Source organism: Neoarius graeffei, chromosome 15 (genome assembly GCF_027579695.1).
Source record: "Neoarius graeffei isolate fNeoGra1 chromosome 15, fNeoGra1.pri, whole genome shotgun sequence".
NCBI classification, from domain to species: Eukaryota; Metazoa; Chordata; class Actinopteri; order Siluriformes; family Ariidae; genus Neoarius; species Neoarius graeffei.
Genome location: NC_083583.1, coordinates 31,493,131 through 31,510,879, shown reverse-complemented (window position 1 = coordinate 31,510,879; position 17,749 = coordinate 31,493,131). Strand labels below are relative to the sequence as shown.

General features: G+C 41.9%; 1 protein-coding gene and 1 long non-coding RNA gene across 2 annotated transcripts; both read left to right on the top strand.

Annotated features, from left to right (window-relative positions):
• Positions 1–1,098: 1,098 nt before the first annotated feature.
• Positions 1,099–13,851, top strand: LOC132898812 (5-hydroxytryptamine receptor 3A-like). The gene is made up of 8 exons (XM_060940478.1): positions 1,099–1,239; positions 1,589–1,633; positions 4,201–4,310; positions 4,439–4,608; positions 5,840–6,000; positions 7,082–7,292; positions 12,741–13,016; positions 13,588–13,851. The coding sequence occupies exons 1-8, from the start codon at positions 1,099–1,101 to the stop codon at positions 13,812–13,814; spliced, it is 1,341 nt and encodes a 446-aa protein (XP_060796461.1). The 3' UTR covers positions 13,815–13,851.
• A 1,724-nt stretch (positions 13,852–15,575) lies between these two features.
• Positions 15,576–17,221, top strand: LOC132898811 (uncharacterized). Its single transcript, XR_009656584.1, has 2 exons — positions 15,576–15,870; positions 16,950–17,221. It is a non-coding gene; the product is annotated as an uncharacterized LOC132898811 (long non-coding RNA).
• The last annotated feature ends 528 nt before the right edge of the window (positions 17,222–17,749 follow it).

Below are 17,749 nucleotides of genomic sequence, written 5' to 3'. Positions count from 1 at the left end.
GGTATCCATGATTTCTAAAAAGAATTTCTACTTTTGATTCATCAGACCTTGGGACAATTTTCCACTTCGCCTCAGTCCATCGTAAAAGACCTTGAGCCCAGAGAAGGTGGCGGTGTTTCTGGATGTTGTTTATATCTGGTTTTAACTTGCATTTGTGGGTGCAGTAATGAACTGTTTTCACACACGATGGTTTTCTGAAGTGTTCCTGAGCCCATACAGTGATTTCCACTACAGACACATGTCTGCTTTTAATGCAGTGTCTCCTGAGGGGCTGAAGATCACAGGCATCCCGTGTCAGTTTTCAGCCTTGTCTCTTGCATACAGAGATTTCTCCAGATTCTCTGAATCTTTTAATGATATTATGTACCATAGATGATGTGATCCCCAAATTCTTTGCAATTTTACATTGAGGAACGTTATTCTTAAATTGTTGCGCTGTTTGCCCAAGCAGTCTTTCACAGAGCAGTGGACCCCTCCCCATCTTTACTTCTGAGAGACTCAGCCTCTCTGGGATGCTCTTTTTATACCCAATCATGTTACTGACCTGTTGCCAATTAACCAAATTCGGGGGGGGTTTAGCATTACACAACTTTTTTAGTCTTTTGTTGCCCCTGTCCCAACTTTTTTGAAATGTGTTGCTGACATCAAGTCCAAAATGAACAAATATTTTTCAAAAAACAATAAAATTTCTCAGTTTCAACATTTGATATGTTGTCTTTGTACTATTTTCAATGAAATACAGGGTTTCCATGATTCGCAAATCTTCACATTCTGTTTTTACTTATGTTTTACAAAGTGTCCCAGCTTTTTTGGAATTGGGATTGTACCATGGTACATTAAATCTATATGAAACTCATTACATAGTTGCCTCATGTCCCTCAGTAACTTGATTTAAACACAAACTACTTAATTAAAATCAAAATAAAACCATTTAAATAAGTAATCAATAAAAATACAAATTTAATTGAAAATAAAGAAGTAATAAATAAGCCTTTCTTCTAATGGCTTTACACTCCAAGCAATTCCCTTTCTGTCACGTCGGTGTGTCCTGTGTGTGTGCGTGTGTGTTCCTCAGCCTCATTATGTGTATGTGAGCTGATGTGCAGACCAAGTCACAGTGGACCGACCTACGAGTCTCTACAGGAAGTATTCGACAGGAAGCCATTCAGACCTGCTGTGAACCTGAGTAACCCCACTGTTACCAACATCTCCTTCACCCTGTATGCTGTGCTCGGAGTGGTGAGTGTGTGTGTGTGTGTGTGTGTGTGTGTGTGTGTGTGTGTGTGTGTGTAGTGTAAACAACAAATACAAGCAATAGTTTACAGTTAACAATTTAAACATCCAGTAAATATAATACAACATACACTCCTTCATTACACACACACTATCAAAATGTATTTAAGTAATTAAAAATGTACCCTTACTTATTTGAAAGATGAATACTATTACAAAGAACCCAGTGTGCGTGTGTGTGTGTGTTTCATGCCTGTTTGAACCTCTGTATTGTCACTAACACAACATTTAGCTTTTTATTCACACGGTAAAACTTCATTCTCTCTCTCTCTCTCTCTCTCTCTCTCTCTCTCAGAACGAGAAGACTCAGATCCTCACCACATTCCTGTGGCTGCGGTTGGTAAGGGCTTAGGTCGTGGCTGTGTTCCAAACCACCACTTTTATGTTGTTCATCATTCTTGTAGAACTGACAACTGACTGTAGCTGAAATGCTAAAAGTTACCTCTCTTCATTGAACCCTGAAAACCTCAAAGTGATGTTGTGCAGATTGTTCTGCTAAGACTGAGGGTTAAGGTGTTTACTTCCCAGGAACTTTTATCAGGTAACTTTTATCTCATAACTGACTTAAGTGTACTTGAGCAGCGGCTACAATTATCGACAGTCCATAATTAACGGCACCTTTTCAGATTTACCAATAAAAAACAATTTTACAAAGGTGAGTTTCAGTTACAACAGTTATTATTCGTTAATTAATCAACCAGAAGACCCCCCCCCACCCTTTGATCTTGTCGTGTAATGACACAGCTCGTTACCTGAGATGGAATTTTTTTAGCACGATCAGCAATTTGAGTTAAATCTGGTCGTTATCATCGCAGGTAAGCATGGTGGAAAGATCATGGACATGTTTTTATTTATCAAATTCACCGATATTTCATGATCTCCTTGTCAAAACCTCCTTTGTTTCTTACTCTTTCATTTGACAGACGCCATTTTGTATCTAAACGCGCGTTTGAGAAAGCACCTGAGGTGTCGATTATAGTAATCACTTTCACCGGTGTCCACCATTATCGACACCCTGTGGAATTAAGTGACATTTACAACTGTTATGGATCGATCTTTGTGTAACATTATTGAAGTAGATGAAGTACTTAAAAAAAATAAAAGTGCTGTGATTTATAATATTTTTTTTTCTGATTCATAACAGAATGGAATGTTTATAGAGTATTTGGAATCCGAGTGTAATAAATAGAATTAGACCAGAATTAAATTCCTAGCATTATAAAAAAATTATATGCTTGAAATATTCAGATTTTTTTTTGTAAACATCTACCACATATTGCAAAATTAGTAGACATTTTATATTTTGGTTCGAGGAATGACATGCGACCTTTGACCTGGATTTTCATCTGGTTACAATGTCAATTGCCTGTTGACATTTATTGGTAAACTACAAAACTAGAAATTAATACAAATAACAACAAATGATTAACAAAATGTGATCTATGAAAATACTTAGAAAGTGGGTAGAAAGTAGAACAAAAAGATTTTCTGACAGGTTAAACATCATCAGTTCATTTCTTTACAAACATTAGAATTACTTCCTCATTTACCGAAGCACTGACATCGATATATTTATATAAAAGATATTTTGTACTTGGTGGTGTAGTGGTTAGCGCTGTCGCCTCACAGCAAGAAGGTCCAGGTTCGAGCCCCGTGGCCGGCGAGGGCCTTTCTGTGTGGAGTTTGCATGTTCTCCCCGTGTCCGCGTGGGTTTCCTCCGGGTGCTCCGGTTTCCCCCACAGTCCAAAGACATGCAGGTTAGGTTAACTGGTGACTCTAAATTGACCGTAGGTGTGAGTGTGAATGGTTGTCTGTGTCTATGTGTCAGCCCTGTGATGACCTGGTGACTTGTCCAGGGTGTACCCCACCTTTCGCCCGTAGTCAGCTGGGATAGGTTCCAGCTTGCCTGCGACCCTGTAGAACAGGATAAAGCGGCTACAGATAATGAGATGAGATGAGATATTTTGTACTTAATATAAGTCTATGTAAAACAAATTTTAAATAAAAACTGTTTTGTTAACTTAATACCACATAGTGATTATTTTTTTACAAATTATCATCTGGATGTCGATAACTGTGGAAAGGTGTCACGTGATCTGATACACTAAGTAATCGGAAATCAACTAATTTTTTTCCAGTGGAAGTTTGAGTAATTATTCATGCACAATTTACGTATTGAAAGTCTTTTCTACTTTTGCAACGGCCGAAAGATCGTTAAGGTGTCGATAATTGTAGCCACCGCTCTAGTGTTAAAAGCATCTAAGCTCTCTTTTTATTTATGTTTTAAATGATTTTATTTATTGCATGTTCTCCCCGTGTCCACGTGGGTTTCCTCCGGGTGCTCCGGTTTCCCCCACAGTCCAAAGACATGCAGGTTAGGTTAACTGGTGACTCTAAATTGACCGTAGGTGTGAGTGTGAATGGTTGTCTGTGTCAGCCCTGTGATGACCTGGCGACTTGTCCAGGGTGTACCACGCCTTTCGCCCGTAGTCAGCTGGGATAGGCTCCAGCTTGCCTGCGACCCTGTAGAACAGGATAAAGCAGCTACAGATGATGAGATGAGATGATTTTATTTATTTGTATGTATTCCGTGTGCTTCTGTGTGCTTACGTTAACACTGCCTTTTAGATACATACTAAAAGCTTCATATTTATCTTTTTTTCTGAAATTCATCAGTGCTCTGTTATGTGGCACTTAAAGAAAACTCTGCCTTCATTTTTCAGAAACCTGACAGTAAACAAGTGTAGGCGGGAATTACAGTCTGTTAATTAAACCTCTTAGTGCTCTAGGGAATAATAACTAAGAACACAGCCCGTATGGGATCATGTGACTGTTAGCGTGTGTGTGTGTGTGTGTGTGTGTGTGTGTGTGTGTGTGTGTGTGTGTGTGTGTGTGTGTTTCCTATAGTTCTGGTTTCACGAATTCCTGATCTGGGATCCTAACATGTGTGATGGCATCACTAAGATCTCACTTCCTGTAAGCGACCTCTGGACACCTGACATCATCGTCTATGAATTGTTAGTATTAGTTTTCCTTTCCACATTTCCACAGATTGTCTGTCTCACTCTCTGTCTCACTCTCAGTGTTAATGACATCTCTCACTCACTTTCTCTGTCTCACTCTGTGTTAATGATCTCTCTCTCAGTGTGGATGATGATGTGTCTCAGGCATGTCCATATGTGTATGTTAACCACACGGGTCACATTCGTTATGACCGGATGCTCCGACTTGTCACATCATGTAACCTGGATATCTTCAGTTTCCCGTTTGACGTTCAGAACTGCACCTTCACCTTCGGCTCCTACATGCACACAAGTAACTCACTTCATCACGCTTCATCTACACTTCGTTAACACTTCATCTACACTTTAAGACGCTGTGGACACTTACAGTAATGCATTTATGTCTGAGGACTACAGTTGGCTTACTAACTTTAGGACTGCGGTTGTCATGAACAGTTTTGCACTTAAGTTTCCATCAATGAACAGTTTATAACTTTAACAAAACAGACTTCATGTTAAAACTATAATGAATTTCCTGGTTACACAGTTAGACTTTGTGACTATATAGGATACGGTTATAGAAGCAAGTTATTTATAATCACACTATCTGTTATAACCCAAATGAGGATGGGTTCCCTTTTGAGTCTGGGTCCTCTTGAGGTTTCTTTCTCGTGTCGTCTGGGAGTTTTTCCTTACCACTGTTGCCACAGGCTTGCTCACTGGGGATAGATTAGGGATAAAATTAGCTCATGTTTGAAGTCTTTAATTCTCTGTAAAGCTGCTTTGCACCAATGTCTGTTGTTAAAAGCGCTATACAAATAAACTTGACTTAAATATCACGCCTTCTAATAAACACTCTTCCTGCACTTACAGTGCCTTGCAAAAGTATTCATCCCCCTTACACTGTTTTGTTACATTACAAGCTGGAATTAAAATAGATTTTTTTTGGGGGGTTAGCACCATTTGATTTACACAACATGCCTACAACTTTAAAGGTGCACATTGTTTTGTTTATTGTGACACAAACAATAATTAAAATAAAAAAACAGAAATCTAGAGTGTGCATAAGTATCCCCCCCCCCAAGTCAATACTTTATAGAGCCACCTTTTGCTACAATTACAGCTGCAAGTCTCTTATTTAGGGGTTTATACCAAATGGGGTGAATATTTATGCACACTCCAGATTTCTGTTTTTTCATCTGAATTATTGTTTGTGTCACAATAAAACAACAATGTGCACCTTTAAAGTGGTAGGCATGTTGTGTAAATCAAATGGTGCTAACCCTCCAAAAATCCATTTTAATTCCAGCTTGTAATGCAACAAAACAGGACAAACACCAAGGGGGATGAATACTTTCAGAAGGCACTGTATACACCACTGTATAATTGCCTATGGGCCTATTGACAATAAAGCTCTCTTGAATCTTGACTCTTACTCACTCCTAAATTTTTTATTTCTTACTTTAACTAAGTGTGTGTGTGTATGTGTGTGTGTGTGTGTGTGTGTGTGTGTGTGTGTGTGTGTGTGTGTGTGTGTGTTGTAGTTCGGGATGTAAGGGTACAGCCTGCTCTCCCCTTTGAGCAGATGTCAGGTAACTCGAAGAATTATCTAGAGGCCAGCGGGGAGTGGGAGCTGGTGGAGATTTTGGGAGAAGCAGGAATTCTCAAGTTCGACATAGACGAGTGGGACATCATCACCTTCTGGGTGAGAAACAGAAACAAATACGCACACACGTGCCACCTCTGTATCTGTACAACTTTTCTGCATGAAGCTGAATGACACTGTGTGTTGTATCAAAACAGTTTTAAACTGAATAGTATTTCACTATTGTCATTTCATTAGTCAGTTTTAGGCCCATTTTACACGGGGACGGTCTGAAACAAAAACACAAAAGTCTGTTTTCGTTCTCACTTTTTTCCGCGTCTACACGACCGTTTTCAAGGAGGAAATCTGCGTCTATACGGTGACGCATAAATGTGTGGAATTCAATTGGATGTGCATGCCAGGCGGCTTAGTGGTGCTGTGAAAGACCTCCGCTATGTCTGCACGCATGCGCAACGTCTTCCGTCTTGTCTGATCTGCACATCTGCGCCGCGAAAACTTTGACTACTCTGCCTATGGCTACTCGTGAAGTTGCCAGAGCAGCTTGAAGGTCCGTTGGATCGATGTAATCAGACATGCTGTAGCCGTTCTATATGAGTGGGTGGAGCACAGAGGACGTCAGGACAGAGATCAGGTTTACAAATAGGCTTTATTGCCACACTTTTCAGTCTAACAATATTTTTAAACCAACAGACACACATGCAACCGGTGTCTAGCTTGGGGATGAGCTTCTCTGCTCTCCCTCTTTAAATAGGGCGCGGTCACTGGGAAGACACACAAACACAGGTTAATTGACATCAGGTGTAGTGATTCTGCCACTTACCTTCCCTGACTCCACCCTCCTGTCACAGACCGGCGCTTGACCACGCCCCCGCTGCCACACATGCTCTTACTATGACGTAAACGCGTACCCGACGTGAGCAGATCCGAGCAGAGTTTCGCGTATTGGGTAGTTTAGACGGATATGCAACGGGGGCTGTTTTTAACTTATCCACTCTGGAAGGCGTTTTCAATTTTTTCCGTTTTTCAGCCTCGAAAATGCCGTCCCCGTGTAGACGAAAGGCACTTCCGATAAAATATTTAGTCGTTTTTACCCGACAGCGTCCTCGTGTAAACGGGCCCTTATACACATAAACACTGAACCTGAACACTGAACGGTTCATTTCTTAATGTGTGTGTGTAGGTGGTGATAAAACGTCGGCCAATCCTGTATGTGGTGAATTTGCTCATCCCAAGCTCCTTCCTCATGGTCATCGACATTCTGTCCTTCTATTTGCCGCCTCACAGCGTCGACCGTGCCTCATTTAAGATGACGCTGATCCTCGGATACACCGTTTTCCTGCTCATCATGAACGACCTGCTGCCGAGCACGGCCAACGGCACGCCAATCATCGGTGAACTGATGCTAATATTAAATATTTAAATAATATCAGCTGGCATTGAGTGGTATATCAGACATATTCCATTCAGCTAGCATGATATTGAACTCAGTTTCGACTCGTTCAATATCATGCTAGCTGAATGGAATAGATCTGACATACCATGAAAAAAAAGACAGCCATTATTATTATTATTATAATTATTATTATTATTATTAAAATACATACACGTTCCTTTTGGGTGTTCAGTGCGTCTTTCTCTTTCAAAATTCTCTCAAAATCTTCCATATTTCATGAAGCAAACCTGGCGGCCATGTTTGTTTACAGATTCTTACAGTGGCTCGCTAGCGTGGATGTTTTATGTCTCCGACGTGTGACGTCATGTTGTCTTGACAACCATGCAATATCATAAACCATATTCAACGCTCATTTTCCATTGAGTAGGGTGATGTAATACATGTAGGATAAGTGATATGCTAACAATATTACATGCTATCAATGCAAATGAATGAAACCCACTAGAAGGGAATAGAACACGTGTTTTTATTCCATCGAAAAAGTGCCCTGTATGTATAATAATACTAGATATTACTATACACAGTTAACACATTATGTTGACACAGATTTACTCATCGTCTGAACTGGGAACAGCAGAACACTTTAAACTCAGTTAAACTGTGTTGGGAATTTACGGAATAGTCCTGGGCAGGTTCTTCTCCCAAATTGCCTCTGTTAATGGATTAGGGATCTCCAGTGGCCTTTGACTTTAGACTTAAAATTATAGACATTTTCTCTGACATCATCAACTCCCATCTGTGTATAAATCTCCAATGCACTCCATTTATATTCAGTCATGTGGAAAAATAATTACATCCTATGGAAACTGTAAACTTTGGGTGAACTGTTGGCTTGTTTAAATATGTTGAGATAAGTGTACAGTTTCCATAGGATGTACTTATTTTTTCACATGACTGTATTTCGGGAATGCGGAATGTGAATCCTGGTGTGGATCAATATTTTTGGCTCTCTAGTAAAACATTTTAATCTGGTGAATTTTTAAACTATGATATTATGAAGTACCATGGCTCTAGTATGTTTAACATTTGAAACTAACAAGAGCAGGAGAGAAGACTTTAGAACCAACTGGGTCTTCAGTGTGATCCAGAAGAATCTGATCATGTTTCATTCAGAAATCCATCCATTATCTGTAGCCGCTTATCCTGTTCTACAGGGTCGCAGGCAAGCTGGAGCCTATCCCAGCTGACTATGGGTGAGAGGCAGGGTACACCCTGGACAAGTCGCCAGGTCATCTCAGAGCTGACACATAGACACAGACAACCATTCACACTCTCATTCACACCTACGGTCAATTTAGAGTCACCAGTTAACCTAACCTGCATGTCTTTGGACTGTGGGGGAAACCGGAGCACCCGGAGGAAACCCACGCAGACACGGGGAGAACATGCAAACTCCACACAGAAAGGCCCTCGCCGGCCACGGGGCTCGAACCCGGACCTTCTTGCTGTGAGGCAACAGTGCTAACCTCTACACCACCATGCCGCCCCCATTCAGAAATCTGCATCGCCAAAAATAAAATGCCATAATGTTTACTAATGGTCTTTAGGTCTTGCAGGTCTGTTTGCTCAGACACAGCAAGTGAACTTTAGATATTCTTAACTTCTTCCTCCACAGTAAAAGTCCAGCCACTGGCCTTACAGGAGAGTGGAGTGAATACAAGAAATCTCATCTCATCTCATTATCTCTAGCCGCTTTATCCTGTCCTACAGGGTCGCAGGCAAGCTGGAGCCTATCCCAGCTGACTATGGGTGAAAGGCGGGGTACACCCTGGACAAGTCGCCAGGTCATCACAGGGCTGACACATAGACACAGACAACCATTCACACTCACATCCACACCTACGGTCAATTTAGAGTCACCAGTTAACCTAACCTGCATGTCTTTGGACTGTGGGGGAAACCGGAGCACCCGGAGGAAACCCACGCGGACACGGGGAGCACATGCAAACTCCGCACAGAAAGGCCCTCGCCGGCCACGGGGCTCGAACCCGGACCTTCTTGCTGTGAGGCGACAGCACTAACCACTTCACCACCATACAATAAATCCTTCCATAATAATAATAATAAACTGAGAATCCCTCAGAGAAAAAAAATATCTCTTTGTCTTGAGAGAGATGGATATGAGTGATGACTGACTGAGGTTGTGTGTTAACCATGGCTTGCCAGTTTTTTTAAATCCCTGAACGCATTTGGAAGATAAACACTTGAACTGCACCAATACATTAAACAAACAAACAAACAAACAAAAACACACTGTAGAGTGAAAAGAAAATGTTTATAAGGGCCTCTGCATGCTCTTGCGACAAGGCTTTCGCAGATAGCTTTTCGCAGACAGTTGTAATTTATCGTTGAGCAGGGAGTAATAGGCGTGCGCGATGTTATTCACCGCCACAACGCAAGGGGGCGCGAAGTCGCGAAATCGCTAGGAGTAGTTGGTGGGTGTGGTTAGTGGAGTGTTTATCCTCCGGTTACTTATAATGACTAGAACTGGAGTCGTATAGATGTACGTACTTCCTCACTTCCTCGATCAACCGCTCTTCGTGCTGCTCCATCTTCGCTCGTGTTTTTAAAAATGGCGGTAGTGAAAACAAACCAAACCTGGAAAGTAGGGAAGCGGAAGTGCGTGTACAGCGGATGTAGAGTGGACCAATCAGAGCCCTCTTGTCTGCAACGCTGTCTGCGAGGCTTCTGCGGTGGTCACAATTTTTGGGAGGTGCGCGCAGAGTGTCTGCGAAGGGGGGGGCTATGTAGACGCCATCTGCGACGCCATCTGCGAGGACTGGGTTGTCAGCATAAATTGGCCTTAAAGCTACGCCATCTGCTGCTCACTAGTGCCCCCTTTAACAAGAACACTGAACTGTGCTTTAGTGTGTGAAATTGCACATATTATGATTAAAAAGTCTCTATGAGTGAGTCAAGCCTTTCCATAAACATTCATTCTGTATATAAGTCTCTTTAAAGCGAGACGGCCTTTCAATTTCATAATATCAGTGAAATTTAGTTCCCTCTGAAATTTGGTCATTTTGATCTACACTACCGTTCAAAAGTTTGGGGTCACTCTGAAATGTCCTTATTTTTGAAAGAAAAGCACTGTTCTTTTCAATGAAGATCACTTTAAACTAATCAGAAATCCACTCTATACATTGCTAATGTGGTAAATGACTATTCTAGCTGCAAATGTCTGGTTTCTGGTGCAATATCTCCATAGGTGTATAGAGGCCCATTTCCAGCAACTCTCACTCCAGTGTTCTAATGGTACAATGTGTTTGCTCATTGCCTCAGAAGGCTAATGGATGATTAGAAAACCCTTGTACAATCATGTTAGCACAGCTGAAAACAGTTGAGCTCTTTAGAGAAGCTATAAAACTGACCTTCCTTTGAGCAGATTGACTTTCTGGAGCATCACATTTGTGGGGTCGATTAAATGCTCAAAATGGCCAGAAAAATGTCTTGACTATATTTTCTATTCATTTTACAACTTATGGTGGGAAATAAAAGTGTGACTTTTCATGGAAAACACAAAATTGTCTGGGTGACCCCAAACTTTTGAACAGTAGTGTATGTTTATTTCTGTAATATCTTACAAAATATCAGGCCATTCCTGGGATGGGAAGTTATTTAATTTGAGGGGATTCTTGAGCAAATAATGTGCATGAACTCATTCGCTTTGCACAGTCAAGCAGACAGAGGAAGTCCGTGTGTGCATGAGCAGGTTTACCTTTGTTTTCACTGACAGTTCCATTATTCTGTTGTTAAACGAACAGCTGATCATGCCGAGGTGCTCGCTGACTGACGATATTTATTAGTTTGGTCCTGCGTTTCCTTTCCTTCACAACATAACGTCTTTTCTTCTCGCTTTCCGTTACTGTAGTCGGTCTTTCATGTGTCATTTGCACACTCACGTCCTCCATTTTTTTCTCCTGTTTCAAATTTGTATCCCACAATGCCTTGCATGAACGGAGAAAGCCCACCACATGATGCATGATGTAGTATCTTGAATTTGGTCATGGTGAAGCAGGAAAATATAGTGGAGAATTTAGTGCCACGTGGCCCTAAATTCATTAATTGTTCTATTTAAAAAATAATAATCATAAAATTGGAAGTCTGTGATTTGAATTCAGTAGCTTTCAGTCCACTAACCAAAAATAATTGGGTGTTGGGGAAAATTCTTTTTATGACCTCCACTTGAGAAATCTGAAAGGCAGTCGACCTTTAATGTTTCCTTCATTTATTCCATTTGGTCATCCTGAGTTATTTGCAGTGTTGTAGTCGAGTCACTAAACCTCGAGTCCGAGTCCAGTCTCGAGTCCCCAGTGTTCAAATCTGAGTCAAGTCCCAGTCATTAAAGAAAATTTCAAGTCAAGTCCAAGTCAAGTCCACTACTGATCCAAGTCGAGCCCAAGCTGAATCCAAAATCAAGACTCCATCCGCACCATTTGATGGTGGCTGTTGCTGCCTTTATGTGAAAGCATCTCTGCTACTGTGTTGGACTCACGTTACTGCTCAACTGCCCCATTTTAGTTAATAGGCTACAGATAAAAAGCTTGTTCATTGCTCGGCAAGCCCCGCCCACTATCAACAGGGCAAATAACGTGAGAGAGGGTTAACACTAGCTAGTTCATCGCTCAGCAAGCCCTGCTATCAACAGAGCAATTAACATAGCGTGTCACTTCCTTCTCTGGGTGGAGTCTTACCAAATAACGATTGAAGTTCGAGGTTGTCCCCGTCTTCTCCTTGATAGTATGGAAAACATAGCAGTGTATTTTTTCCCACTGCACAAGAAGTCTGTATAAGCAAAGCGGATAATCCTAGGGGTTTGTCTGAACAGGTGAATGTGGGTTCTCTTGCATGAAATTAGTATAAAAATTAATGTAGATATAAATGTCTTGTGGCAAATTATTATGGCATGTTACAAAAAATAAAGAAAAAATCCAAGTCCTCGTCTCCAATTTAGGAGTCCGAATGCAGTTAATGTACGAGTCCAAGTCTGAGTCATCAATGCTCAAGTCCAAGTCAAGTCATGAGTCCTTAAAATTAGGGCATGAGTCAGACTTGAGTCCGAGTCCTGGACTCGAGTACTACAAGCCTGGTTATGTGATTTCTGAATCAGCTCATATGAAGTCATGTGACACACAGACTTTACTGTAAACTTACCCAGAATGCACTGTTGCAAACAGTGACAGTTTCCTGTTCTACACAGAGGATGAAGCACTTTAATTTATGTTTATTTCTCCACATTGCTGAAACGGTGTCATTCTGAATTACTGTCCGTATGTCTGACGTATAAAATCTGATTTATTTTAATCTATACGATCCATTTTATTTGTTTGGATCGTTGTGCATTATGATAAAATTATGGAATTTATTATTTTTGTTCTCTGTTCAGGAATTTATTTCTCTGTGTGTTTGGCTATGATGGTCATCAGTCTGCTGGAGACTGTCATCATTACCAACGTTCTTCATCACAACTCCATGAAGTACCGCCCGGTTCCTCAGTGGGTCCGAGTGGTGGTGCTGAAATACATCGCTCGCTTCATCTGTTACAAGGATCCGGACCTCTCACACACACAGCAGAAAATACTGGAACAAGGAGATATCTGGAGCACTCAACACACACATTCTAATGGTGAGTTTTACAACATCAAAACACACACATCTACCTGCAGGTCTCAGACATGACATTAAAAATTATATATTTGAAGGTGAGTTAAGATAAAAAAGCACTCAGTTCCAACCAATCATCATTCACTTCACACTCACCAACTCACACACAGTGGAACTGCGCACACACACACTAATTATCTCATCTCATCTCATTATCTCAAGCCGCTTTATCCTCCTACAGGGTCGCAGGCAAGCTGGAGCCTATCCCAGCTGACTATGGGCGAAAGGCGGGGTACACCCTGGACAAGTCGCCAGGTCATCACAGGGCTGACACATAGACACAGACAACCATTCACACTCACACCTACAGTCAATTTAGTCACCAGTTAACCTAACCTGCATGTCTTTGGACTGTGGGGGAAACCGGAGCACCTGGAGGAAACCCACGCGGACACGGGGAGAACATGCAAACTCCGCACAGAAAGGCCCTCGCCAGCCACGGGGCTCGAACCCGGACCTTCTTGCTGTGAGGCAACAGCGCTAACCACTACACCACCGTGCCGCCCCGATTATTATTATTATTTCTGTGTGCTTGGCTCAAAAAGTGTGTGTGTATGTGTGTGTGTCAGCAGCGGGCGTGTCCCCCCTGAGCGTCCCTGAGCTGGTGGAGATCAGTGAGTGTGTGCGAGTGATTCGTGATCACCTCAACATGCTGCAGCGAGAAGTTGTTCTGCAGGATGAGTGGTGTCATGTTGGCTACGTCCTCGACTTCTTGCTATTCCGTATTTACCTAATGCTCATCACCTGCTACGCCTTCGTCATCATCTTCATGTGGTGCCTCTGGATGTACCAGTGACACACACACACACACACCTACCTTTCTTATCTGTACTCTCACCGTTGTGATTTGGCTCAATGTCTCACTTGTCTCTTCACACTGTGAATAAATTTAACTCTTTAATAATTAAAGTGTTTTTATGTTCAATAAAAATCCTACAAACAAAAGCATGTATACCCTAACTACTACCCCAATCACACCCCTGTTGCCATGACCACACCCCTACTACCTTAACCACACACCCACTACCTTGACTACACCCATATTACCCTGATTGTCTCAGTACCCCAATCAGACCCCTACAACACCCCTACTACCCTTATCCTACGTATACTACTCTGACCCCTTCCCACTACCCTGTCCACACCTACTGTACCATGCTGTAACCAGTGTAATCAGCTCTGCTACCCTGAGTAACCTGTATGTGTTTTTTCCCCCCTGTCAGTGTAAAATGAGCATCATACTGATGAAACATTTTATTATGCGGCTACAGATTGTGTGACCATGACATCGCTGTAGATTTTGGTTTTAAATAAAGTATGCAGCATGTAGAACATGTGGTTTTGTGATTCTTTCATGTGAACTCGAATGTTTATGGTTAGCGCTGTCGCCTGACAGCAAGAAAGTCCTGGATTCGAGCCCAGCGGCCGGCGAGGGCCTTTCTGTGTGGAGTTTGCATGTTCTCCTTGTGTCTGCGTGGGTTTCCTCTGGGTGCTCCGGTTTCCCCCACAGTCCAAAGACATGCAGGTTAGGTTAACTGGTGACTCTAAATTGACCGTAGGTGTGAATGTGAGTGTGAATGGTTGTCTGTGTCTATGTGTCAGCCCTGTGATGACCTGGCGACTTGTCCAGGGTGTACCCCGCCTTTCGCCCGTAGTCAGCTGGGATAGGCTCCAGCTTGCCTGCGACCCTGTAGGACAGGATAAGCGGCGACAGATAATGGATGGATGAATCCCATAAACAGCTCTACACATTTATCCTTACTACTCAATCCCTCAAACACTACACTGACCCCACCCTTGCTTCCCTAGTACCCCAACTACACACCACTCTCCCTGACCCCACCCCTATTACCCTGACCCTGTTCTTTACAATGTTATCAAGCTGATTTTAATTTAATTGCACTGGTTCACTTAAGTTGTTTTTGGCTTCAGTGCTAATGAATCTTTCATTATTTATGTTTACATGCACACATTTTTTACACTCGGAATGAATTCATTCCCATTCGTAATTCCAAATGTACTGTTTACACGAAAGCGATGTGCATGCTTATATGTCTCAAGCGTAAATCTGAATAGAATGTTTCTCCCATCACAATGTTTCTCCCATCCATAAAACATCATGTCATCACTGCACAAAGGTGTACTGAACAGGAAACATGTACTGGAAATCACTGGCGGCTCGTTAATAGGGGCGATTTGGGCGACGCACTCCCAAACAGGGAAGGAGATTTTTTTTTTTTATCTACTCCTACTACCACGGCAACAGTAATGTCATTGTCCAATCAGGCTAAGGTCGCGCCTGGAGTAGCCACGCCCTTTTGGGGCGATTTCTGTCAGGTTCAGATTTGCCCCAAAATCTCCCATTGACACTAATGGTACGTACGTTTTTTTCGAAAATCATGCTCCCAATGCATTTTCTATTAGGTTTTATGTGCTCGCACAAGCAGCGTGCTTACGTCATACGCCTGTTGCGCTGCGCAAGTGTTGCCAGATTGTGCATTTTGGCGGCTTTTGAACATAATTTTGGGCTGGAAAACGCAACTTGCACGGGAAATGTGTGAACATTCTATGAAGATGGCGGCGAGTGTTGAGTGCAACAATACGATAGCGTCTCTGAAAGAAGTTCCCTTTAGTCGTCGTACCAATGAGGAGAAAACAGCAATCAAACAGCTAGGACCTCCTAGACCGAATTTAAACATCAAGCAAGTGTCTACGAAGGGGGAGAAGACCTACTCAAGAGGTTTTAACAAGAACTGGTACCACCGGAAAACTTGGCTAGCTGGCTGTGATGTAGTCAATGCTCTTTTTTGCTCCCCTTGCATTCTCACACCCTGGAAGTAGCACAGCAGACGGTACAGTGATATCTGATATTTGAATTTACTAGGCAAAAGTTGTTTTTGTGTGTGTGTTACCAATGGCAGTTTAACATTGCCATGTTTTTGTTTTACCAATGGCAGTTTAACATTGCCATGCTTGGAATATTTCAGTAGCCTCAAGTTCTCTCTGACTTGGTGTAAATTAAGCATATTTTCAGTTTTTATATATTGTACAGTACATCTGTGTTCATTGGAGCCAGCAGCACCTTACCTTTTTTCCAACTTGTTAAGCAAGTTGCACTGACTACAAAACCTTGTGTAACCTTGTGTGTATATAGCTAAATAACTAAAGCCTTTTGTGTTCATTGACATGCTTGTAATACTTTAAATTTCCTTTTAAGGCATGGCTTTCTGGAGGAATTCTTGGGGAAAAAAAACTGCAGAATCTATTTAGAATTATTATTTGTTGTTAAAATGGTGCAATTTCATATTTTAAAAAAACCCACATAATTAAGCTGCACGGTTGTTTGATGGTTATGCTTTTCATCTTTTTCAAAACTTAAACACTTGTTTTGGATTTATATCCTGCCACTTTAATTGCATTCTTTAGAATTGAAGAAATTAGAATATGTTTATAATTAAGAATTTGTGTCTACTTATTATAGAATACTGGAATAATATGAGAAAATAAATGAGTAATGTAATATTGATTGTGATGCCAGATGTTTTGCTTTGAAGGCTTCACAATGAATCTTCCTTAGTTTTAGCCTGGCAAGCCAGACTAAATGTGAATATTTGCCACTCGTAGGCAAAAATATTTTTGGTGCTAGGCGGGTGGGTCTAGTTTACTAGGCTACCTTAGTTTGCCACCTTTAACTTGTTTAGTGTTGCCACCTAGTGGAGAGAAGAGATATTGTCTATATTGATATCTGAATTTACCAGGCAAAAACAAGTTCGGCCAATTGATTTGCTACCTAGGTCAATTTACTTCAGTCCTGTGGACATTTACGGTCCATGTAGACATAACGGGGGAAAATTGCCCCCCCCTGAAAAAAAATTCAGGAGCCGCCACTGCTGGAAATGCTGTATCCAGAGCTGGTTTGGTCTGTTTTCAGTGACACCCTCAGTGGACTCGCAGTCAAGCTGTATCAGACCAGTGATAAGGAGTTCCCAGGGCAGACCCAGGATCCATGGAAGAGATTACGTCTCCCTCCTGAACGACTGGAGATCCTGCAGAAGAAGCCAGAACTCTGGGACTAAAAGTCTGGACTGACATTGTCAGCCTGTTGCCACGGCTACCACCACGACAAGCAGAAGTAAAATAAATGACTGAGCAGGGGTTTTTTGTTTTGTTTTTTTTCATAAAATGCTTGTTTGAATCCTTAAATGTCTATATCTCCTCTCATTGTCTCTAGCCGCTTTATCCTGTTCTACAGGGTCGCAGGCAAGCTGGAGCCTATCCCAGCTGACTACGGGCGAAAGGCGGGGTACACCCTGGACAAGTCTCCAGGTCATCACAGGGCTGACACATAGACACAGACAACTATTCACACCTACGGTCAATTTAGAGTCACCAGTTAACCTAACCTGCATGTCTTTGGACTGTGGGGGAAACCGGAGCACCCGGAGGAAACCCACACAGACATAAGGAGAACATGCAAACTCCATACAGAAAGGCCCTCGCCAGCCGCTGGGCTCGAATCCAGGACTTTCTTGCTGTGAGGCGACAGCGCTAACCACTACACCACCGTGCCACCCGGAAGTACAAACTGATTTACAAATTTTAAAGATCTTAAAAGACTTTATTTAAGATATATGACAAAACCAGCTTTCTCAAAAGGACATCTAATTTGATTACTATCCTGTAATTCCTCTCATTTGATAAACATTGTGAACTTTAGATTTATGACTTTTT

What these genes read in the sequence shown, in the direction of transcription:
- LOC132898812 (XM_060940478.1), top strand. Translation starts at nt 1,099, where the DNA reads ATGTGCAGACCAAGTCACAGTGGACCGACCTACGAGTCTCTACAGGAA. An exon ending in TGTATGCTGTGCTCGGAGTG is followed by an intron (nt 1,240 to 1,588) that starts GTGAGTGTGTGT and finishes TCTCTCTCTCAG; the next exon opens with AACGAGAAGACTCAGATCCT. An exon ending in GACATCATCGTCTATGAATT is followed by an intron (nt 4,311 to 4,438) that starts GTTAGTATTAGT and finishes TCTCTCTCTCAG; the next exon opens with TGTGGATGATGATGTGTCTC.